Here is a 26,498-nt window from a genome sequence, read left to right as displayed (position 1 = left end):
TGTGGCTTGTGCAGCCCTTTGAGACACTTGTGATTTAGAGCTATATAAATAAACATTGATTGATTGATTGATTGATTGATTGAAGGTGAGGTGTGACACAAGTGTCGAACTCAAAATGTGTCTAGCGAAGGCCTTGAAATAATATTAAGGTACTTTATTTTTATTAAATATATCTGTCTTTTCCATTTTAACAGAACAAATATATGTACTGCATGAAATAGCATCCATTATTATATTATCATACTTTCCAAAATATATTTTTTGTTCAAATAAAACTAAATACTGTAAATTCCACACTAGTGTTGTACGGTATACCGGTACTAGTATAGTACCGCGATACTAATGAATCCTATTTAGTACTATACCGCCTCTAAAAAGTAACGGCCCCCCACCTACCGCCCCCTGTCGTCGTGACATGGTGATATTGCTGGTTTTACTAGCAGAGGAGCATGTTGGGCAGCGCACACACACAGAGTACTTACAAGCAGACACAGTGTGTAGACAGAAAAGGGACAATGGACGCATTTTGGTGTAAAAAGTAATTGTGATTCTCATACATGCGCTCCATTGAGCGGTACGCCAAAAAATCCACTTAATTAAAGTGCAGTGTTTTATTTTCCTATTTTCAAACACAGTGTAACCAACGTTCCCTCTAAGGTGCGCGCCTGTGCAATTGCGCACTGCTCGAGCGTCCTCTGCGCACGGCAAATTTATGCCACGCACAAAATCAAATAAAAAAATAAGCGCATAACAATTTTCGACACACGGACACGACAGAGAAAACAGTTTTCGTCATCATTGTTCAAATATTGTAATGCCTGTCGAGACGCTTTGAGGACATGAATTCCATCCATCACTTTACTGAGCAAAACTCTTTATTGTCGGCCATAAACACATCACCAAAACATTAGTAAAAAAAATGATAGCAAAAGTGGTCATTTTCTGCAGTACAAACCAGACACAAAAGCAACTTTGTTATATCAACAGCAGCCGCTCGCTCTTTCTCACTTGCGCCAACACATGCACATATGGCACTTAGCCAGTGATGCCTTTACAGACACACAAAAAGTCGGACAACTCCAACACCACACATAAAGTGTCATTCCAGGTCGTTACACTATGATTTATGTGTGCTTATTCTAGTGTCATTTATTAGGAATCTTCATTTATAAATATTAATCATGAAATGCTGTTAGTATATTAAATAAATACTAATACAAATACAGGAAGTTGCAGGAATGTACACATGATCCTCTGCTTACATCTCATTGTGCAACATGTGGATGTTTTAATGGGAACTAAATGCAATGTTTGAAAGGGGTACAAATTATTTCCAAAGCAGGACCTCCACCCAGACAAACAATACAAGTACACAGTTCATGAAAAACAATATTTGTTGTTATTGTCATTGTAAGTGGGCCTAAACACTTATATTAGAAATGGAAATGACTGCTGTCATTTGATTCTAATAATAAGAGAATGTTGTCTGTCTATCTGTGTTGGCCCTGCGATGAGGTGGGGACTTGTCCAGGGTGTACCCCGTCTTCCGCCCGAATGCAGCTGAGATAGGCTCCAGCGACCCAGAAAGGGACAAGCGGTAGAAAATGGATGGATGGATGGAGATGTAACTTGTTATTTAGTCAGGTTTGGGACAGGTGTGCTGCTGGTGTAGCCACAGTGTGCACGTCTGATGTTGCTCACATGGCCTCCACTCAACGCTCAGGGAGTTTTGGCCTTTGCTCACACACATGAACAATTAGAGGGAACATTGGGTGTAACTGTTCAAACTGTGTGTAATATTAAATACACTTGTTAAAATAAAACATCTGCCTGGTTGTTAATGAATACTTAGACCTGCTACGCTACTATGCTCCAATGTGGTCATTAAGGTGGTACTTGATGAATACTTAGGTCTACTACACTACTGTATTTTAATGTGGTCATTTTTCATGATTTTCAAGGTAAAAGTTGATTTTCAAGACAAAAAATGATTTTCAAAGTAAAAGTTGAATTTCAAGACAAAAAATGATTTTCAAGGTAAAAGTTGATTTTCAAGACAAAAAATGATTTTCAAGGTAAAAGTTGATTTTCAAGACAAAAAATGATTTTCAAGGTAAAAGTTGATTTTCAAGACAAAAAATTATTTTTAAGGTAAAAGTCGATTTTCAAGACAAAAAATGATTTTCAAGGTAAAAGTTGATTTTCAAGACAAAAAATGATTTTCAAGGTAAAAGTTGATTTTCAAGACAAAAAATAATTTTTAAGGTAAAAGTTGATTTTCAAGACAAAAAATGATTTAAGGTAAAAGTTGATTTTCAAGACAAAAAATGATTTTCAAGGTAAAAGTTGATTTTCAAGACAAAAAATGATTTTCAAGGTAAAAGTTGATTTTCAAGACAAAAAATGATTTTCAAGGTAAAAGTTGATTTTCAAGACAAAAAATTATTTTCAAGGTAAAAGTTGATTTTCAAGACAAAAAATTATTTTCAAGGTAAAAGTTGATTTTCAAGACAAAAAATTATTTTCAAGGTAAAAGTTGGGAGCTCAAAGTAAAGCCGCTGCTCCTCCACATCGAGAGGAGCCAGATGAGGTGGTTCGGGCATCTGGTCAGGATGCCACCCGAACGCCTCCCTAGGGAGGTGTTTAGGGCACGTCCGACCGGTAGGAGGCCACGGGGAAGACCCAGGACACGTTGGGAAGACTATGTCTCCCGGCTGGCCTGGGAACGCCTCGGGATCCCCCGGGAGGAGCTGGACGAAGTGGCTGGGGAGAGGGAAGTCTGGGCTTCCCTGCTTAAGCTGCTGCCCCCGCGACCCGACCTCGGATAAGCGGAAGAAGATGGATGGATGGAAAGTTGATTTTCAAGACAAAAAATGATTTTTAAGGTAAAAGTTGATTTTCAAGACAAAAAATTATTTTCAAGGTAAAAGTTGATTTTCAAGACAAAAAATAATTTTTAAGGTAAAAGTTGATTTTCAAGACAAAAAATGATTTTCAAGGTAAAAGTTGATTTTCAAGACAAAAAATGATTTTCAAGGTAAAAGTTGATTTTCAAGACAAAAAATGATTTTCAAGGTAAAAGTTGATTTTCAAGACAAAAAATAATTTTTAAGGTAAAAGTTGATTTTCAAGACAAAAAATGATTTTCAAGGTAAAAGTTGATTTTCAAGACAAAAAATGATTTTCAAGGTAAAAGTTGATTTTCAAGACAAAAAATGATTTTCAAGGTAAAAGTTGATTTTCAAGACAAAAAATGATTTTCAAGGTAAAAGTTGATTTTCAATGTAAAAGTTGATTTTCATGACAAAAAAGGATTTTCAAGGTAAAAGTTGATTTTCATGACAAAAAATGATTTTCAAGGTAAAAGTTGATTTTCAAGACAAAAAATGATTTTCAAGGTAAAAGTTGATTTTCAAGACAAAAAATTATTTTCAAGGTAAAAGTTGATTTTCAAGACAAAAAATCATTTTCAAGGTAAAAGTTGATTTTCAAGGTAAAAGTTGATTTTCAAGACAAATTGGGTACTTGGAGAGCCAAAGTTTTTCCTGAGGTGATGAAAAAGGTTTGAGAACTACTGCAATAATCAAATAATATGCACATTCATGTGATGTTTATTGTTACAAGCGGCCCTCAATAAAAAGAGACACCCCGCTTAGGTTGACAAATGATGAGCCACATTACCGTCATGGTTTCCACTTCCTGCTGTGTTATCCTGCTGGGAACATCCTTTTGAGTTGGGAGTCTGCGGCTGCTTCCTGCAGACCACCTGAGCAGGAAACGGGAAAGAAAGACTTGACCCACCGCTCAGTGATTATTATTAGAAAAAGGCCAGGAGTGTAAAACAATGGCCAAGTTTACCTGGAGGTTGAGCCTGGAACCTTTGGGCAGGTCTTTGATTTTAATGTTAAACTCCAACCAACTGTTCCACAGCACTTCTTCATTGAAGGCTTTGGGGCTCGTCCTCTCCTGCAAGAGGAGACCATTTTGAAAGTGGAACAATGCATTGTGGGTTTTGCGGCCCTCTGAATAGCGTATTTACTCGACTGAATGAAAGACTACATCTTAAAGTTTTGTACATATCTTTAACAAGTTTAAAACATGGCCAAATGTGCGGCATCATTAACTGCCACAATCAAGTGATTTGGTGGGATATATTTTAATTTTTAGCGTGAAAGCAGAGCCAAGGAAGTGGGGTTAGTGAGCTAACAAAGAGACAGTGGGTCGCAGCCGTGAGACCATCAAACATGACTTTTAACACCATCACCTGGTACATGTTGGTGTGTTCACTGCATTTTCACACTGGTGCGTTTGCATCAAAGCTGTTCCACACGGAGTATTTAGTAGGCTGCTAGTGTTAGCCGAGCTAACTGCGGGCTACAAACAACGTACAGTATTTTGGAAAAAGGCATGTTGTCGGTTTACTTTTAGTCATGGGTAAGCACAAAAATGATTGAGTATTATTTTTGGAAAACTAGCGCAGTGATCAAAGTATCAGAAAGTAATAACGGGCCTGTTTGTTTTTTAAAGAAAACCTGTTTGTATGGACAACAATTAGCCCTAACACACTTTGAATTTTGAACATTTTCAACGGTAAAAAAAACTGACTTTGTTGATGAGATATAGACAAGTTTGGCTTTCACAACCAAAATTCTAATCAAATTTCTGTGTGTAATAATAGGTGATAAAATGAACTGGAAATCTTGTATAAAAATATACAACATAATGTGGCAGGAAATACATCAATAATAAATAAACAAAATATTTATTGGACAAAAAGATCACTTCATATTCTGTACTGTTCGCTAGTGTTACCATATGGGAAATATGGGCAATAATTACAAAAGAACGCTTCGGTCACTAACTGTGTTACAAAAAAGATCAGTTAGAATATTACATTATGTAGGATATAGAGAACATACAAACACTTGATTTGTTGAACCCAAAATATTGAGATTCCAGGACATAGTGCATGTGCAAACAGCTAAAATTATAAACAAATTAAACTATAACCTGCTAGTCAAGAATATACAACAATTCTTCTCAACAAAAGAAGAGAAATATAACCTTAGAGGAAATGTAATTTAAAACATTTGTACGCACGTACAACACTTAAGACCTTCAGTATATCAGTATGTGGAATTAAATGATAGAATTGATTAAGCAAAGCTGTCAAACAATGTACTAATATGATCCAATTTAAGAAACTGTTCAAACTTAAAGTGTTTACAAAGTATAAGGAAGAAGAACCAAGATAAACATTTAGAGTTTATTAATAATCTTAATCATCTCATTATATGAAATACAACTTCCCCAATTATCTAGTTTTGGAATTGTAATATTCATGGAGTATACTGTGAACAAAGGGAGAGCAGGAAGTGAAAAAAAGTGTTAGCAATTACTATGAAATGGAAAAGGGGTAGGATTAAATAAGCTCTGCTTCTTCCGACTCCTTTCTGAACATGTTGAATAGAGACACTGGAAATTGTGACGTTCCAAATAAACTCAAACCATAACCCAAACAATGGATTATTCAGTCATCACTCCAACGTTTGTAAGTTGTACAATATAACTAAAACAATTCTTACTTACTAAACCTTCCCATGTGTGAAGTGTTTTCATGTATATTTGTACGTGCTATCGTAATGTAATCAAGCTAGCGTCGTTAGCATTAGCATTAGTGTCTGTGTTAGTATTATTAACTTAAAATGACACGCTTTTTTAGTTATATTCACCAAAACATTTAGCTGATTGGAGAGCTAGTTTGCGCAGCTAGTGGGTCCATGACCATGACTTCTGTTTTGTTTGAGCAGCCGTTTTACTGCCCTGTTACAGACACCGTTTGGAAACAATTAAGTTAAAGTTAAAGTAGCAATGATTGTCACACACACACTAGGTGTGGCGAAATTATTCCCTGCATTTGACCCATCACCCTTGATCACCCCTTGGGATGTGAGGGGAGCAGTGAGCAGCAGCGATGGCCGTGCCCGGGAATCATTTTTGGTGATTCAACCCCCAATTCCAACCCTTGATGCAGAGTGCCAAGCAGGGAGGTAATGGTATGTAAATAAACATTTACAGAATATTTCTGTGTAAATAACTCATTTCACAACGTATATATCTGCGGCTAATATATGGAGAAAAAAAATTTACCCCTAAAATTCTGTGGATGCGGCTTATATACTAAATACGGTAAACCTGTACTGCTATACTAACTGTACACGGACTACTCTAAAATACTTTTATTTCAAGTACTATGGGCCTGAGAGAAAATATACAGTACACACTGCAAAAAGTGAAATCTATGATGAAATATCTCAAATAAGGATGATATTTGCTTATTTTCTGTCTGATAAGATCATTCTTCTCACTAAGCAGATTTTATGTTAGAGTGTTTTACTTGTTTTAAGTGTTTTGGTCCTAAATGATCTCAGTAAGATATTACAGCTTGTTGCTGAGATTTGATGACCTATATTGAGTAAAACATGCTTGAAACTATTCTTGTCCAAATGTCCAAAACACACCCAGCAATGGTGCACAGGAAGGCGGGGAAGAAGAGGGGAAAAGGCGGCCAAAATGGTCAAAAGTCCCAATTGTGTCCAAAATACCTCCCCAGGTTCCAGTCCCACGAGTCCCGCCGCCGGCCGCGCAAGTCCCGGGATGCAAAAAATGTCCAAAACGCACCCAGCAAAGTCCCACGGTAAGTGGGGGAGAAAAGTGAGAAAAGTCGGCAAAAGTCCCCAAAAATGTTCAAAATACCTACCCAGGTTCCAGTCCCACAAGTCCCGCCGCCGGCCGCGCAAGTCCCGGGATGGCCAAAATGTCCATAACACACCCAGCCGAGTCCCACGGGGAGGGAGGATAAAAGTTGGAAAAGTCGGCAAAAGTCCCAAAAATGTTAAAAATATCTACCCAGGTTGGAGTCCCACATGGAGTCTTAAGACTTGTGGCACTCGAACCCGGGTGTGATTTTTGAACATTTTACCGACTTTTCTCACTTTTCTCCCCGCCTTCCTGTGGGACTTTGCTGGGCGCGTTTTGGACATTTTGGGCATCCCAGCCGGCGGCAGGACTTGTGGGACTCGAACCTGGGTAGGTATTTTTAACATTTTTGGGACTTTTGCCGACTTTTCCAACTTTTATCCCCCCTCTCCGTGGGACTCGGCTGGGTGTGTTATGGACGTTTTGGGCATCCCGGGACTTTCGCGGCCATACATAAGATTTTATGTTTGAGTGTTTTACTTGTTTTAAGTGTTTTGGTCCTAAATGATCTCAGTAAGATATTACAGCTTGTTGCTGAGATTTGATGACCTATATTGAGTAAAACATGCTTGAAACTATTTTTGTCCAAATGTCCAAAACACACCCAGCAATGGTGCACAGGAAGGCGGGGAAGAAGAGGGGAAAAGGCGGCCAAAATGGTCAAAAGTCCCAATTGTGTCCAAAATACCTCCCCGGGTTCCAGTCCCACGAGTCCCGCCGCCGGCCGCACAAGTCCCGGGATGCAAAAAATGTCCAAAACGCACCCAGCAAAGTCCCACGGGAAGTGGGGGAGAAAAGTGAGAAAAGTCGGCAAAAGTCCCCAAAAATGTTCAAAATACCTACCCAGGTTCCAGTCCCACAAGTCCCGCCGCCGGCCGCGCAAGTCCCAGGATGGCCAAAATGTCCATAACACACCAAGCCGAGTCCCACGGGGAGGGAGGATAAAAGTTGGAAAAGTCGGCAAAAGTCCCAAAAATGTTAAAAATATCTACCCAGGTTGGAGTCTCACATGGAGTCTTAAGACTTGTGGCACTCGAACCCGGGTGTGATTTTTGAATATTTTACCGACTTTTCTGACTTTTTTCCCCGCCTTCCTGTGGGACTTTGCTGGGCGCGTTTTGGACATTTTGGGCATCCCGGCCGGTGGCAGGACTTGTGGGACTCGAACCTGGGTAGGTATTTTTAACAGTTTTGGGACTTTTGCCAACTTTTCCAACTTTTATCCCCCCTCCCCGTGGGACTCGGCTGGGTGTGTTATGGACGTTTTGGGCATCCCGGGACTTTCGCGGCCATACATAAGATTTTATGTTTGAGTGTTTTACTTGTTTTAAGTGTTTTGGTCCTAAATTATGTCAGTAAGATATTACAGCTTGTTGCTGAGATTTGATGACCTATATTGAGTAAAACATGCTTGAAACTATTTTTGTCCAAATGTCCAAAACACACCCAGCAATGGTGCACAGGAAGGTGGGGAAGAAGAGGGGAAAAGGCGGCCAAAATGGTCAAAAGTCCCAATTGTGTCCAAAATACCTCCCCGGGTTCCAGTCCCACGAGTCCCGCCGCCGGCCGCACAAGTCCCGGGATGTAAAAAATGTCCACAACGCACCCAGCAAAGTCCCACGGGAAGTGGGGGAGAAAAGTGAGAAAAGTCGGCAAAAGTCCCCAAAAATGTTCAAAATACCTACCCAGGTTCCAGTTCCACAAGTCCCGGGATGGCCAAAATGTCCATAACACACCCAGCCGAGTCCCACGGGGAGGGGGGAGAAAAGTTGGAAAAGTCGGCAAAAGTCCCAAAAATGTTAAAAATACCTACCCAGGTTGGAGTCCCACATGGAGTCTTAAGACTTGTGGCACTCGAACCCGGGTGTGATTTTTGAACATTTTACCGACTTTTCTCACTTTTCTCCCCGCCTTCCTGTGGGACTTTGCTGGGCGCGTTTTGGACATTTTGGGCATCCCGGCCGGCGGCAGGACTTGTGGGACTCGAACCTGGGTAGGTATTTTTAACATTTTCGGGACTTTTGCCGACTTTTCCAACTTTTATCCCCCCTCTCCGTGGGACTCGGCTGGGTGTGTTATGGACGTTTTGGGCATCCCGGGACTTTCGCGGCCATACATAAGATTTTATGTTAGAGTGTTTTACTTGTTTTAAGTGTTTTGGTCCTAAATGATGTCAGTAAGATATTACAGCTTGTTGCTGAGATTTGATGACCTATATTGAGTAAAACATGCTTGAAACTATTTTTGTCCAAATGTCCAAAACACACCCAGCAATGGTGCACAGGAAGGCGGGGAAGAAGAGGGGAAAAGGCGGCCAAAATGGTCTAAAGTCCCAATTGTGTCCAAAATACCTCCCCGGGTTCCAGTCCCACGAGTCCCGCCGCCGGCCGCGCAAGTCCCAGGATGCAAAAAATGTCCAAAACGCACCCAGCAAAGTCCCACGGGAAGTGGGGGAGAAAAGTGAGAAAAGTCTGCAAAAGTCCCCAAAAATGTTCAAAATACATACCCAGGTTCCAGTCCCACAAGTCCCGCCGCCGGCCGCGCAAGTCCCGGGATGGCCAAAATGTCCATAACACACCCAGCCGAGTCCCACGGTGAGGGAGGATAAAAGTTGGAAAAGTCGGCAAAAGTCCCAAAAATGTTAAAAATACCTACCCAGGTTGGAGTCCCACATGGAGTCTTAAGACTTGTGGCACTCGAACCCGGGTGTGATTTTTGAACATTTTACCGACTTTTCTCACTTTTCTCCCCGCCTTCCTGTGGGACTTTGCTGGGCGCGTTTTGGACATTTTGGGCATCCCGGCCGGCGGCAGGACTTGTGGGACTCGAACCTGGGTAGGTATTTTTAACATTTTTGGGTCTTTTGCCGACTTTTCCAACTTTTATCCCCCCTCTCCGTGGGACTCGGCTGGGTGTGTTATGGACGTTTTGGGCATCCCGGGACTTTCGCGGCCATACATAAGATTTTATGTTTGAGTGTTTTACTTGTTTTAAGTGTTTTGGTCCTAAATGATGTCAGTAAGATATTACAGCTTGTTGCTGAGATTTGATGACCTATATTGAGTAAAACATGCTTGAAACTAGAATATCAACTGTTGCAAAGCTGTGTCATCAACACTCACAAGTATAAAACTACTTTTTTAAAGTAATCATTACTTATTTCAAGCATGTACAAAAAAAATCATGACTTTGACACAATTGTGTCTCATAATTAAAACAGATGACAGCCAAATGGACTTTGCTGTTTTATTTTCAATGAAACAATAGAAAACACATACTCATATAGTAGTACACTTGTTATTAGTGAGAATATACTTATTTGAAGGTATTTTTGGGTTCATTGAGGTTAGCTAATTTGACTTGTTTTGGAAAGTCTTGGCAAGCCAAATTTTCTTGTTCTATTGGCAGATCATTTTGCTTAGTTCAAGTAAAATACCCCTCATTTTTGTATTTTTTTTTCTTGTTTTTGAACACTGACTTTTTGCAGTGGAGTAATATAAATAAGTCATCCAAAGGTCCATTTTGTTACCTGGGCGAGAAGCTGTTGACTGTGGAAGATGCTGGCCTCGATGAACACGACAAAGTCTGGAATTTTGGGCAGTGTGGGTATATCGATCCCCAGCACCTTCACCCTGAACTTCCTGTTGCAGTCCCACATGGAGATGGTGAACACTCGCTCGTAGTCCTTCTCGCCGATGGTCAACTGCTCATGTGTGCCTGAATGAAACACAGAGTCAAAAACACAAACACAAAGTGCTGTATTGTTTGGCCGTTTACCTGCAACACCCGTGCAGTCGTCCACTTGGGCCCAGTCCTCCTCGTGGACTAGATCCAGTTCCGGACAGGGCGGCCTCTCCAGAGACAAGTGGATCTCGTCGCCCTTTTTCAGACGCTGACGGATCCAGTTGAAGTTCTGCAGTGGTTTATCTCCATACAGGTACTCCTCCCTGGTTCAAATCCAATCAATGTCACCACTCACTGGCTTCAGTGATTCTTAACCATTGTTGCGCCCCCTAGAGGGCCGCCGAAGAAGACGTGTTTCTCAGCTGTGGTCCGTATGAGCTGCGGCGGTCCTCAGGTGTAATACAGTTTTCCACCACTTGTGGCAGTAATGTCAACATCATACAAACAGAAGAAGTCTGGAGCTAAAGTCATAGAGACGTTTCTATGTAGTTTCATTTGTCTTTATTACGAAAGCTTTTTTTGGAGCGGAATTTATGTAAGTGAATTGTTTGCGTTTGAATTTTTACATAAAATTATGCTGACAATTTCGTTAAATAAAAAATCTTTAGCATAATTTGTGTTTAAAAATTCAGTGTGTAAAAATTAATTGTAATAAAAGAGAGTATCAAAATTCAGTATTAAAACATTCAGAGTAAACTCTATTGGCTGTTCTCCATTGCTTCAGTCCTAATTGACCAGAAATGAGTCTTGAGATTTGAAGCAACGAATATATATATAGGGGCGGTATAGCTCGGTTGGTAGAGTGGCCGTGCCAGCAACTTGAGGGTTGCAGGTTCGATCCCCGCTTCTGCCATCCTAGTCACTGCCGTTGTGTCCTTGGGCAAGACACTTTACCCACCTGCTCCCAGTGCCACCCACACTGGTTTAAATATAACTTAGATATTGGGTTTCACTATGTAAAGCGCTTTGAGTCACTTGAGAAAAAGCGCTATATAAATGTAATTCACTTCACTTCATTTCTGCACTGAATTTTTTCTTTTTCTCTACACTGAATTTTTATATACACTGTATTTCAACAAACTGAATTTTCAAACACACACATTTTGTGAAGATTTCTATTCAGTGAAATTGTCAGCACAAGTTGAAAAATTCAGTTACATAAATTCAGTAAAAAAATAAATAAAAAAAGCTTTCGTAATAAAGACACTACGGTGCCCCTAAAGAGACATGGGGGAAAAAAATATTTAATATATATATATATTTTTTTAGACATGTATCTCGTGCGCATGAGAAACTTTTTATAAAGTTATAAAAAAACAATTTTATAATTTTGTTTTTTGTTTTTGTTTTTAGACATGTATCTTGTGCGCACGAGAAACTTTCTCATGCGCACGAAAAACTTTTTATAAAGTTATAAAAAAACACAAAAAAAATGTTATAATTTTTTTTTAGACATGTATCTCGTGCGCACGAGATACATGTCTAAAAAAATATATATATTTTTTATAAAGTTATAAAAAAAAAAAAATTATACTTTTTTAAATATTTTTTTTTTATAACTTTATAAAGTTTCTCGTGCGCACAAGATACATGTCTAAAATAATAAATTATATTTTTATTATTAAATGATATCCCTTTAGGGACATGTGGGAAAGACACAAATTATTCTCTATCAAAATGGAAACAGGATCAGTTGCTTCAGTCTTAATTTACCGCACGTGGGTCTTGAGTTTCGAAACAACAAATAATACTTTCATACGCAGAATTTTTACACACTGAAATGTAAAACACTGCATTTCAACTAACTGAATTTTTAAAACGCACTAATTTTGCTCCCAGATTTTTAGTCAATAAAATTGTCAGCACAAGTTGAATTTGCAAAATTCTAACTAAAAAAATTCAGTGTAAAAGAAGCTTTTGTAATACACACAATTTTACCCTCCATTAGTTTGCTAAGCGCAAAAATGATGACTAAAGTGGTGAAGCTGACAGTTTATTTAAGAAACGTACATCTTATTATTTATTATACATTTGTTAAAATGTATTATTTTAGCACTTATTATTTATTATACATTTGTTCAAATGTATTATTTTAGTGGGTCTTGAGTTTCGAAACAACAAATAATACTTTCATACGCAGAATTTTTACACACTGAAATGTAAAACACTGCATTTCAACTAACTGAATTTTTAAAACGCACTAATTTTGCTCCCAGATTTTTAGTCAATGAAATTGTCAGCACAAGTTGAGGTTGCAAAATTCAAACTCAAAAATTTCAGTGTAAAAAAAGCTTTTGTGATACACACAATTTTACCCTCCATTGGTTTGCTAAGCGCAAAAATTATGACTAAAGTGGTGAAGCTCACAGTTTATTTAAGAAACGTACATCTTATTATTTATTATACATTATACATTTTACCCTCCCTTAGCTTGCTAAGCGCAAAAATTATGACTAAAGTGGTGAAGCTGACAGTTTATTTAAGAAACGTACATCTTATTATTTATTATATACTATACATTTTACCCTCCATTAGCTTGCTAAGCGCAAAAATTATGACTAAAGTGGTGAAGCTGACAGTTTATTTAAGAAACGTACATCTTATTATTTATTATACATTATACCCTCCATTAGCTTGCTAAGCGCAAAAATTATGACCAAAGTGGCAAAGCTGACAGTTTTTTTAAGAAACGTACATCTTATTTATTATACATTTGTTCAAATGTATTATTTTAGTGGGTCTTGAGTTTCAAAACAACAAATAATATTATTTTCATACGCAGAACTTTTACACACTGAAATGTAAAACACTGCATTTCAACTAACTGAATTTTTAAAACGCACAAATTTTGCCCCCAGATTTTTAGTCAATGAAATTGTCAGCACAAGTTGAGGTTGCAAAATTCAAACTCGAAAATTTCAGTGTAAAAAAAGCTTTTGTGATACACACAATTTTACCCTCCATTGGTTTGCTAAGCGCAAAAATTATGACTAAAGTGGTGAAGCTCACAGTTTATTTAAGAAACGTACATCTTATTATTTATTATACATTATACATTTTACCCTCCCTTAGCTTGCTAAGCGCAAAAATTATGACTAAAGTGGTGAAGCTGACAGTTTATTTAAGAAACGTACATCTTATTATTTATTATATACTATACATTTTACCCTCCATTAGCTTGCTAAGCGCAAAAATTATGACTAAAGTGGTGAAGCTGACAGTTTATTTAAGAAACGTACATCTTATTATTTATTATACATTATACCCTCCATTAGCTTGCTAAGCGCAAAAATTATGACCAAAGTGGCGAAGCTGACAGTTTTTTTAAGAAACGTACATCTTATTTATTATACATTTGTTCAAATGTATTATTTTAGTGGGTCTTGAGTTTCAAAACAACAAATAATATTATTTTCATACGCAGAACTTTTACACACTGAAATGTAAAACACTGCATTTCAACTAACTGAATTTTTAAAACGCACAAATTTTGCCCCCAGATTTTTAGTCAATGAAATTGTCAGCACAAGTTGAGGTTGCAAAATTCAAACTCGAAAATTTCAGTGTAAAAAAAGCTTTTGTGATACACACAATTTTACCCTCCATTGGTTTGCTAAGCGCAAAAATTATGACTAAAGTGGTGAAGCTCACAGTTTATTTAAGAAACGTACATCTTATTATTTATTATACATTATACATTTTACCCTCCCTTAGCTTGCTAAGCGCAAAAATTATGACTAAAGTGGTGAAGCTGACAGTTTATTTAAGAAACGTACATCTTATTATTTATTATATACTATACATTTTACCCTCCATTAGCTTGCTAAGCGCAAAAATTATGACTAAAGTGGTGAAGCTGACAGTTTATTTAAGAAAAGTACATCTTATTATTTATTATACATTATACCCTCCATTAGCTTGCTAAGCGCAAAAATTATGACCAAAGTGGCGAAGCTGACAGTTTTTTTAAGAAACGTACATCTTATTTACTATACATTTGTTCAAATGTATTATTTTAGTGGGTCTTGAGTTTCAAAACAACAAATAACATTATTTTCATACGCAGAACTTTTACACACTGAAATGTAAAACACTGCATTTCAACTAACTGAAGTTTTAAATCATAAATTTTGCTCCCAGATTTTTAGTCAATGAAATTGTCAGCACAAGTTGAGGTTGCGAAATTCAAACTCAAAAATTTCAGTGTAAAAAAAGCTTTTGTGATACACACAATTTTACCCTCCATCGGTTTGTTAAGCGCAAAAATTATGACTAAAGTGGTGAAGCTGACAGTTTATTTAAGAAACGTACATCTTATTATTTATTATACATTTCTTCAAATGTATTATTTTAGCACTGCATACTTAATTTACCGCACGTGGGTCTTGAGTTTCGAAACAACAAATAATATTATTTTCATACGCAGAATTTTTACACACTGAAATGTAAAACACTGCATTTCAACTAACTGAATTTTTAAAACGCACAAATTTTGCTCCCAGATTTTTAGTCAATGAAATTGTCAGCACAAGTTGAGGTTGCAAAATTCAAACTCGAAAATTTCAGTGTAAAAAAAGCTTTTGTGATACACACAATTTTACCCTCCATTGGTTTGCTGAGCGCAAAAATGATGACTAAAGTGGTGAAGCTGACAGTTTATTTAAGAAACGTACATCTTATTATTTATTATACATTTGTTAAAATGTATTATTTTAGCACTTGTTATTTATTATACATTTGTTCAAATGTATTATTTTAGTGGGTCTTGAGTTTCAAAACAACAAATAATATTATTTTCATACGCAGAATTTTTACACACTGATATGTAAAACACTGCATTTCAACTAACTGAATTTGTAAAACGCACAAATTTTGCTCCCAGATTTTTAGTCAATGAAATTGTCAGCGCAAGTTGAGGTTGCAAAATTCAAACTCGAAAATTTCAGTGTAAAAAAAGCTTTTGTAATACACACAATTTTACCCTCCATTGGTTTGCTAAGCGCAAAAATGATGACTAAAGTGGCGAAGCTGACAGTTTATTTAAGAAACGTACATCTTATTATTTATTATACATTATACATTTTACCCTCCATTAGCTTGCTAAGCGCAAAAATTATGACTAAAGTGGTGAAGCTGACAGTTTATTTAAGAAACGTACATCTTATTATTTATTATATACTATACATTTTACCCTCCATTAGCTTGCTAAGCGCAAAAATTATGACTAAAGTGGTGAAGCTGACAGTTTATTTAAGAAACGTACATCTTATTATTTATTATACATTATACATTTTACCCTCCATTAGCTTGCTAAGCGCAAAAATTATGACTAAAGTGGTGAAGCTGACAGTTTATTTAAGAAACGTACATCTTATTATTTATTATATACTATACATTTTACCCTCCATTAGCTTGCTAAGCGCAAAAATTATGACTAAAGTGGTGAAGCTGACAGTTTATTTAAGAAACGTACATCTTATTATTTATTATACATTTCTTCAAATGTATTATTTTAGCGCTGCATACTTAATTTACCGCACGTGGGTCTTGAGTTTCGAAACAACAAATAATATTATTTTCATATGCAGAACTTTTACACACTGAAATGTAAAACACTGCATTTTAACTAACTGAATTTTTAAAACGCACAAATTTTGCTCCCAGATTTTTCGTCAATGAAATTGTCAGCACAAGTTGAGTTTGCAAAATTCAAACTCAAAAAATTCAGTGTAAAAAAAGCTTTTGTATACACACAATTTTACCCTCCATTGGTTTGCTAAGCGCAACAATTATGACTGAGGTGGTGAAGCTCACAGTTTATTTAAGAAACGTACATCTTATTATTTATTATACATTATACATTTTACCCTCCATTAGCTTGCTAAGCGCAAAAATTATGACTAAAGTGGTGAAGCTGACAGTTTATTTAAGAAACGTACATCTTATTATTTATTATACATTTGTTCAAATGCATTATTTTAGCACTGCATAATTGTATGTACTTTTTGCATCAGTTTTTATGACTCCCTTCTTTTGCAGTATATTTGATTAAAATGTATTTGTGTAATCAGTCTGATATTAATTTTTATGATTAATACATGCTTGTATGCTAGTATTTAATTTAATATAATAAGGCTGTAAACTGTAAGTAGTTTAGAAATAATTATTGAAAACGATTAATGACTAATTCAGCGTTAATATTCCCGGGCTCGTCTGTAGTGGAAAGGTTGGGCCCTGAGGTGAAAAAGGTGAAAAAAAGACATGTTGAACAAACCTGCCACACACTCTCAACACAAAGTCTGACTCGGACATGTCGTCAGGGATGCCCAGCACCCCTCTTTTGTTGGCGGTCTTGGAGAAGAAGCAGGCTAAAACCTGAAGGGGACAGAAGAGGCTGTGAGAATCCAGACTGGCTGAAGGGGGAAAGGGTCTTCCTACCTGTGCTGGCGTGTCTTCAATGGACACCTTGATGGTGTGACTGGTTGTGCTGAAGTGGATTACTGCCAGGATGTGGCCATTGCTGACCTGAGAGTGAAACGGTCAAGCATATGACATATTTTAAACACAAAGTATACAAATATGAATAATCTTTGCTGGAAACTGTAACTTCCTCATTAAATGTGACATGTGACCACTTCACTTTAGTCGTGGTATTTCTTGTTTTTTTAATTATAGCCTGAAGATAAAGGATAAACAGATGGGTTATTATTTGACTACTCTGCTTTGTCTACTGGTGTCAAATATCCAAAACGCAGGCTTCTTGATGTGAAAACGAACATCTAGAAATGTAAAATATGAACTTTTTTTTTTTTTTTTTTAAATTAGAACAATTCAGTATCATATATAGTATCTCCACTGTGTTTCTTCTCCCGAGACAACGCGATAGAAATATGACTTAGAATATTATGAATCCAATATTATATAATAAGAGGAATATCAATAAATTACAAAAAAATAGTACCAGTATTTATTTCTTTTTTTTTGCTGTGTTTTACTTGTCTGTATGAAGTGGCAGCTGGTTGCATCAGCTCTTTTCTCTTTGAATGTCTTTTATGTCCTTCAATGTTTGTTGCCTTTTTTTTAAATTTCTTACTTTCAATTAAATAAGGTAAGAAAAATTTAGTTTTTTTTTACTGACACATCATTATGAACAGTTAATATGTTGATGCAATGTGAAAATACTTTATATTTCATAATATATTTTATAGTAAAACTGTTTAAAAATGTGTGTATCAAATTTGAAACAGCAGGTATAAAAGTTAATGTACAAAACCCAAAAGCAGTGAAGTTGTCAATGGTAAATAAAAAGAGAATTCATCCATCCATTTTCTACCCCTTATTCCCTTTGGGGTCGCTGGAGCCTATCTCAGCTACAATCGGGCGGAAGGCGGGGTACACCCTGGACAAGTCGCCACCTCATCACAGGGCCAACACAGATAGACAGACAACATTCACACACTAGGGACCATTTAGTGTTGCCAATCAACCTATCCCCAGGTGCATGTCTTTGGAGGTGGGAGGGGCCTATCCCCAGGTGCATGTCTTTGGAGGTGGGAGGGGCCTATCCCCAGGTGCATGTCTTTGGAGGTGGGAGGAAGCCGGACTAGAACCCACATAGTCACGGGGAGAACATGCAAACTCCACACAGAAAGATCCCGAGCCCGGGATTGAACTCAGGACTACTCAGGACCTTCGTATTGTGAGGCAGACGCACTAACCCCTCTGCCACCGTGCGATTTGCAAATCCATTAGACGTCTCCTGCAATTTTCATGTCCATATGTGAAACTGGTAGAAGGGGCAATTTTTTAAAAATAATTTTAAAAGGTGGCGCTAGAGAGCCAATTTGGAAATTTCATTTTGGGGAACCCAAAAAAATTAAATTTTTTGCCATACCTGACACGTCTGCAAAATATGAGGACTTTTCGTGCATAATGAGGGCCAAGGCAACGTATGGAAGAAAAAACACAGCAATTTCAAAGGGCCCTTGATTGCTCCGCTGCTCGGGTCCCAATAAAACAATGTGTGCTGATCTTTTCTTTTATGAACTGAAACTTACAAACTAACAAATTCATATTATTCACATGTGAATAATGCTGTATAATAGACTGTATTTATATTATTCACATGTGAATAATGCTGTATAATAGACTGTATTTATATTTTTCACATGTGAATAATGCTGTATAATTGACTGCATTTATATTATTCACATGTGAATAATGATGTATAATAGACTGTATTTATATTATTCACATGTGAATAATGCTGTATAATAGACTGTATTTATATTATTCACATGAGAATAATGCTATATAATAGACTGTATTTATATTATTCACATGTAAAAAATGCTGTATAATAGACTGTATTTATATTATTCACATGTGAATAATGATGTATAATAGACTGTGTTTATATTATTCACATGTGAATAATGCTATATAATAGACTGTGTTTATATTATTCACATGTGAATAATGATGTATAATAGACTGTATTTATATTATTCACATGTGAATAATGCTGTATAATAGACTGTATTTATATTATTCACATGTGAATAATGCTATATAATAGACTGTATTTATATTATTCACATGTAAAAAATGCTGTATAATAGACTGTATTTATATTATTCACATGTGAATAATGATGTATAATAGACTGTGTTTATATTATTCACATGTGAATAATGCTATATAATAGACTGTGTTTATATTATTCACATGTGAATAATCCTTTATAATAGACTGTATATTATTCACATGTGAATAATACTGTATAATAGACTGTATTTATGTTATTCACATGTGAATAATGCTGTATAATAGACTGTATATTATTCACATGTGAATAATACTGTATAATAGACTGTATTTATGTTATTCACATGTGAATAATCCTTTATAATAGACTGTATATTATTCACATGTGAATAATGCTGTATAATAGACTGTATTTATGTTATTCACATGTGAATAATGCTGTATAATAGACTGTGTTTATATTATTCACATGTGAATAATGTTATATAATAGACTGTATTTATATTATTCACATGTAAAAAATACCTAAATGTTTATTGTCTATTGTGAACGAAGTGTGGTGCTGAATTTCCCCCAGGGATCAATAAAGTACTTTATATTCTATTCTCTTCTATTCTAAACTGAGTGAGGATTGATGGCTACAATGAGCATGTTTTGACGTGCACATCTTTTCCAAGCGGGGTTTAAAGCATGATACTGATAAAGCATCAATAACTCCTTACCTTCCCTAAAAGGTGCTCGGGCAGCGGCTTGTGTGTCACCCAGGGGTCCATGGAGTACAGCTTGGCATCGCGGTCCATCAGCTGGACGCGCCGCGGCGTCAGCAGCTTCCTGCGGGTGAACTCCAGCTCGTCGTCGTGCACGTTGCTGACGTCGGTGACGTCGTAGCCAATCAAGTAGTTGAGGTAGTGCTGGTACTGAAGTGTCCTGTCTGACGGCTGCGGATGAGGAACCAGCTTGATCCGGCCCACCTCTTTCTTCAACGCTTGAAGAAACAACACAAGTTGATTATAAATTATGAGGGGTGTCAAAAAAAATTAAAATAATTTCACTTGAATCACGATTCTACGGAGCCCCTAAAGGGACATGGGGGAATTTTTTATTTTTTATTTTTAGAAATTTAAAAATGGACATATTCATAGTTCTACGATGCACTAAATTCTCAAAATTTAGCACCATTTTTAAACCCAATTCCAACCATCCACACACACTACTCTTCTGATATATTGAACGCAAAACATGTTTTCTCTTTCCCAAAATTCCAGATTTTTCCGGAATTTTCCCCCAATTGACAATGAATGGGCATTATACAATCTGCTGCATATTCCATATTTCTTATCCAATTTGAACAGTTCCACCATCCACACACTTCACTCGCCCTGGAAAATCAAACTACCATTTTCCAAGTTAAAAAAAATTCCAGAAATTCACGGATTTCCAAAGCCCTATTTTTTACCTCTTCCTGGAAAGTTTTCACAGTCCACAACGTTCAAGCGTTTTTGACCATTTCACCTTCCAAACATTCCCCCAGGTGGGACAACAAATGTTCCTATTTTTTTTGTTTGTACAAATTTTCCCGAAATTCCAGGAATTACAAAATATCCATTCTCAATTCAAACTGTTACTACATCAACATTTTTCAACCGATTCCAAAAATTCCTACACCAACCCATTCATATCGTTGACAATTGTGCTAGTATCAATAATTTAAAAAAATCCCGGTTTTCAAAAAATTACTAAATTTCCAAGAAATCCCCCTTCAAATTAATAGACATATTCATAGTTCTACAAAGCACTAAATTCTCGAAATGTAGCACCTTTTTTAAACCCAATTCCAACCATCCACACACACTACTCTTCTGATATATCGAACGCAAAACATGTTTTCTCTTTCCCAAAATTCCAGATTTTTCCGTAATTTCACAGAATTTTCCCCCAATTGACAATGAATGGGCATTATACAATCTGCTGCATATTCCACATTTCTTATCCAATTTGAACAGTTCCACCATCCATACACTTCACTCGCCCTGGAAAATCAAACTACCATTTTCCAAGTTCAAAAAAATTCCAGAAATTCCTGGATTTCCAAAGCCCTATTTTTACCTCTTCCTGGAAAGTTTTCACAGTGCATAATTTTCAACCGATTCCAAAAATTCCACCAACCCAACCCATTCATATAGTCTAGGACAATTGTGCTAGTATCAATCATTTCAAAAATTTACGGTTTTCACAAAATTGCTAAATTTCCAGGAAATTCCCCTTCAAATTAATGGACACATTCATAGTTCTACGATGCACTAAATTCTCAAAATGTATCACCAGTTTTAAACCCAATTCCAACCATCCACACACACTACTCTTCCGATATATCGAACGCAAAACATGTTTTCTCTTTCCCAAAATTCCAGATTTTTCCGTAATTTCACGGAATTTTCCCCCAATTGACAATAAATGGGCATTATACAATCTGCTGCATATTCCACGTTTCTTATACAATTTGAACAGTTCCACCATCCACACACTTCACTCGCCCTGGAAAATCAAACTACCATTTTCCAAGTTAAAAAAATTCCAGAAATTCCTGGATTTCCAAAGCCCTATTTTTACCTCTTCCTGGAAAGTTTTCACAGTGCACAACGTTCAAGCGTTTTTGACCATTTCACCTTCCAAACATTCCTCTAGGTCGGACAACAAATGTTCCTATTTTTTTTGTTTGTACAAATTTTCCCGAAATTCCAGGAATTACAAAATATCCATTCTCAATTCAAACTGTTACTACATCAACATTTTTCAACCGATTCCAAAAATTCCTACACCAACCCATTCATATTGTCGAGGACAATTGTGCTAGTATCAATAATTTCAAAAATTTGCGGTTTTCAAAAAATTACTAAATTTCCAAGAAATCCCCCTTCAAATTAATGGACATATTCATAGTTCTACAAAGCACTAAATTCTCGAAATGTACCACCTTTTTTAAATCCAATTCCAACCATCCACACACACTACTCTTCTGATATATCGAACGCAAAACATGTTTTCTCTTTCCCAAAATTCCAGATTTTCCCGTAATTTCACAGAATTTTCCCCCAATTGACAATAAATGGGCATTATACAATCTGCTGCATATTCCACATTTCTTATCCAATTTGAACAGTTCCACCATCCACACACTTCACTCGCCCTGGAAAATCAAACTACCATTTTCCAAGTTCAAAAAAATTCCAGAAATTCCTGGATTTCCAAAGCCCTATTTTTACCTCTTCCTGGAAAGTTTTCACAGTCCACAACGTTCAAGCGTTTTTGACCATTTCACCTTCCAAACATTCCTCTAGGTGGGACAACAAATGTTCCTATTTATTTTGTTTGTACAAATTTTCCCAAAATTCCAGGAATTCCAAAATATCCATTCTCAATTAAAACTGTTACTACATCAACATTTTTCAACCGATTCCAAAAATTCCACCAACCCAACCCATTCATATAGTCTAGGACAATTGTGCTAGTATCAATCATTTAAAAAATTCATGGTTTTCACAAAATTGCTAAATTTCCAGGAAATTCCCCTTCAAATTAATGGACACATTCATAGTTCTACGATGCACTAAATTCTCAAAATGTATCACCAGTTTTAAACCCAATTCCAACCATCCACACACACTACTCTTCCGATATATCGAACGCAAAACATGTTTTCTCTTTCCCAAAATTCCAGATTTTTCCGTAATTTCACGGAATTTTCCCCCAATTGACAATAAATGGGCATTATACAATCTGCTGCATATTCCACATTTCTTATCCAATTTGAACAGTTCCACCATCCACACACTTAACTCGCCCTGGAAAATCAAACTACCAAAATTCCAGAAATTCCTGGATTTCCAAAGCCCTATTTTTACCTCTTCCTGGAAAGTTTTCACAGTGCACAACGTTCAAGCGTTTTTGACCATTTCACCTTCCAAACATTCCTCTAGGTCGGACAACAAATGTTCCTATTTTTTTTGTTTGTACAAATTTTCCCGAAATTCCAGGAATTACAAAATATCCATTCTCAATTCAAACTGTTACTACATCAACATTTTTCAACCGATTCCAAAAATTCCTACACCAACCCATTCATATTGTCGAGGACAATTGTGCTAGTATCAATAATTTAAAAAATTCCCGGTTTTCAAAAAATTCCTAAATTTCCAGGAAATCCCCCTTCAAATTAATGGACACCTTCAAAGTTCTACGATGCATTCAATTCTCAAAATGTACCACCTTTTTTAAACCCACTTCTAACCATCCACACACACTACTCTTCCGATATATCGAACACAAAACATGTTTTCTCTTTCCGCAAATTCCAGATTTTCCCGAAATTTAATGGAAATTTCCCCCAATTGACAATGAATGGGCATTATACAATCTGCTGCATATTCCACATTTCTCATCCAACTTGAAGTGTTCCACCATCCACACACTATGTTCGCCCTGGACATTCAAGTCAGCATGTTTCCCGGTTCGGAAAATTCCCTGATTACCCGGAATTACCCCCATTGAAAATGAATAGGCAATATACAAAACTCTCCACATACGACATTTCTCCACCGATTCCAACCGTTTCAACATCCACACACTCCACTCACACTGTTGCCGTTAACACACTTTTTGTGTCTTTTTACGCACTGAAATCAGAAAGGATGCGCATTTCCGGAAGTCCGCCAGTTTTTGGTTTTTTTACCGACCCTCCGGTTTACTTGTTTGTTTATTGATCATCGCTTTCCGCCAGTGTTTTGCTTTGTTTATATTTGCAGAGTCAAATTTCTGTCCCTGTTTATTGCGTTTTTATTGGTTGACTTTAAAGTAATGAACTTTCCGGTACAATTTCTTACATTTTGATTGGCCGAAAGTTTTATCAATTACAAATACTGCATTTTAATCCACTCTTTGGTCGGAATGACGATTTGTTCCAAGTCTTTATTGATGTTTTCCACAAAGGACATCCACCATGCTAGTAACACTCCTGAACATGCTAGCGCTCCCTCTCCTAACTCGCCCACTCACTTACACACCTCACTCACCCCACATACCGCCATTCTTAAAGGGGAACACACAGCTTATGGCCATCACCAAGCCAGAGATGAAATGCTAGAGTGCCACTCTATTAAATGACATTGAAAGTAACTTGCCAAATTCTAAGTTTGTTGGCATTATTTGCCATGAAAGTGTAGTTTTAAAGGACTGATGATCTCCATACAGGTGAGAATAATCAATGACACATGTATGCCCTGGCACACCATTATCATCATTTCATCACCCAAGCAAAACACTTTTTACACTTTTATACTGAAATAAATACACCCACATCTTATTCAATACAAATATAGAAAAAAATACCGGCAGTGGTAAAGTTTAGATTCATTAAGGCAGGGGTCGGCAACCCGAAATGTTGAAAGAGCCATATTGGACGAAAAAAACAAAAACAAATCTGTCTGGAGCCGCAAAAAATGAAAAGCCATATTACATGTGTCATGAGATATAAATGTAATTAAGAGGACTTAAAGGAAACTAAATTAGCTCAAATATAGCTACAAATGAGGCATAATGATGCAATATGTACATATAGCTAGCCTAAATAGCATGTTAGCATCGATTAGCTTGCAGTCATGCAGTGACCAAATATGTCTGATTAGCACTTCACACAAGTCAATAACATCAGCAAAACTCACCTTTGTGCACTCATGTACAACGTTAAAAGTGTGGTGGACAAAATGAGACAGAAAAAGAAGTGGCATAAAACACGTCCTAGAAAGTCGGAGAAAGTTATGCATGTAAACAGACTATACGGTGAGTTCAAGGACCGCCAAAATAAGTAGGACAAAACGGCGCTCGCCAAATACTTGAATCCGTGAAGCATATTTAATATAAACAGTGTGATTTATAACAATTACGGAGGTTTGTGTCATGTTTGTCCTCCTACAGAAACCATACTAAAACAAAAAAATAGATTTTTTTTTCCCCTCATCTTTTTCCATTCTTCATACATTTTTGAAAAATCTCCAGAGAGCCACTAGGGCGGCGCTAAAGAGCCGCATGCGGCTCTAGAGCCGCGGGTTGCCGACCCCCGCATTAAGGAAAGAAGAAAGTGAATGAATGTTTATAACTGAATACATTTACATATGCATAAAAATGTGTTTTCTTTTGTATTTTTTTTTAAATAAATGAAGTAACGTTTATGACAATCTTTTTCCAAAACACAATATAGAATGTGAGATATAACAGGATATTTCATACATTTATCATTTGTTTTCAAAACGCTTACAAAAAAGTGGAACCCCCAAAAATTTACTGTGGGACCCCGTTTTTATGACTTGATGGGGTCCCTTTTGAAAATTCCTAGCGCCAACACTGACTCACCTTGGACATTTAAGCATTTCAGTTCCAATCACGCGTATCGGCTGTTGGGCGGCTAGCGCACATAGGGCGTTCACACGTAATTCCTACCAAAATTTAAAAATTCTACTTTTTATTTGACTTTATAAATTTTTGGATAAAGTTTTATTAAACACACCAGTTTTTAGAAATGTACATCTTATTATTTATTATACATTTTACCCTCCATTAGTTTGCTAAGCGCAAAAATTATGACTAAAGTGGTGAAGCTGACAGTTTATTTAAGAAACGTACATCTTATTATTCATTATACATTTGTTCAAATGTATTATTTTAGCACTGCATACTTAATTTACCGCACGTGGGTCTTAAGTTTCGAAACAACAAATAATATTTTCATACGCAGAATTTTTACACACTGAAATGTAAAACACTGCATTTTAACTAACTGAATTTTTAAAACGCACACATTTTGCTCCCAATTTTTATGACTTGATGGGGTCCCTTTTGAAAATTCCTAGCGCCAACACTGACTCACTTTGGACATTTAAGCATTTCAGTTCCTATCACGCGTATCGGCTGTTGGGCGGCTAGCGCACATAGGGCGTTCTCACGTAATTCCTACCAGAATAGAAATATTATAGTTTTTATTTGACTTTATCAAATGTTTGGGTAAAGTTTTATTAAACACACCAGTTTTATTTTAAGTAATATAGAAATTGATCCAAGCTGTTGATCTATTTTTATGGAGGAATGTAGTTAGTAGGGGTGTAACGGTACACAAAAATTTTGGTTCGGTACGTACCTCGGTTTAGAGGTCACGGTTCGGTTCATTTTCGGTACAGTAAGAAAACAACAAAATATACATTTTTGGGTTATTTATTTACCAAATTTGCAAAATCTTCCACCAAAAATATATTTTTAATGGAATATTTGATGTGAAGTAATGGGAACCTTGCATAGGTCAATAATTCATAATAACATTGATTTTGATTCAATATTATGTTTTGAGCAATGACAGTTTGAAAGAAAAAAAAACAGCTTTTGTTTTATTAGTCAACATTGGAACTTTTTCTAAATTACATTTAACCTTTAAGCTTTTTTATTTCACTTTTGTTATGTTTTCG

The 26,498-nt window shown here is 36.5% G+C and overlaps 1 protein-coding gene across 3 annotated transcripts in view; it reads right to left on the bottom strand.

Moving 5' to 3' along the window:
• Window positions 1–26,498, bottom strand: part of pik3cg (phosphatidylinositol-4,5-bisphosphate 3-kinase, catalytic subunit gamma) — a 67,682-nt gene that overhangs the window by 35,502 nt on the left and 5,682 nt on the right. For all 3 annotated transcript variants that reach the window (XM_062066333.1, XM_062066330.1, XM_062066331.1), the window contains exons 4-10: window positions 19,713–19,975; window positions 16,882–16,968; window positions 16,718–16,818; window positions 10,537–10,706; window positions 10,289–10,476; window positions 3,859–3,966; window positions 3,682–3,766 (exon numbers count right to left, since the gene is read on the bottom strand). In XM_062066333.1, coding sequence (XP_061922317.1) covers window positions 3,682–3,766; window positions 3,859–3,966; window positions 10,289–10,476; window positions 10,537–10,706; window positions 16,718–16,818; window positions 16,882–16,968; window positions 19,713–19,975 — 1,002 coding nt within the window. The remainder of the gene's footprint in view (window positions 1–3,681; window positions 3,767–3,858; window positions 3,967–10,288; window positions 10,477–10,536; window positions 10,707–16,717; window positions 16,819–16,881; window positions 16,969–19,712; window positions 19,976–26,498) is intronic.

Source organism: Entelurus aequoreus, linkage group LG12 (genome assembly GCF_033978785.1).
Source record: "Entelurus aequoreus isolate RoL-2023_Sb linkage group LG12, RoL_Eaeq_v1.1, whole genome shotgun sequence".
In the NCBI taxonomy this organism is placed as follows: Eukaryota; Metazoa; Chordata; class Actinopteri; order Syngnathiformes; family Syngnathidae; genus Entelurus; species Entelurus aequoreus.
The sequence above is the reverse complement of the archived record's forward strand: the minus strand, read 5'-3'. Positions and strand labels throughout refer to the sequence as shown.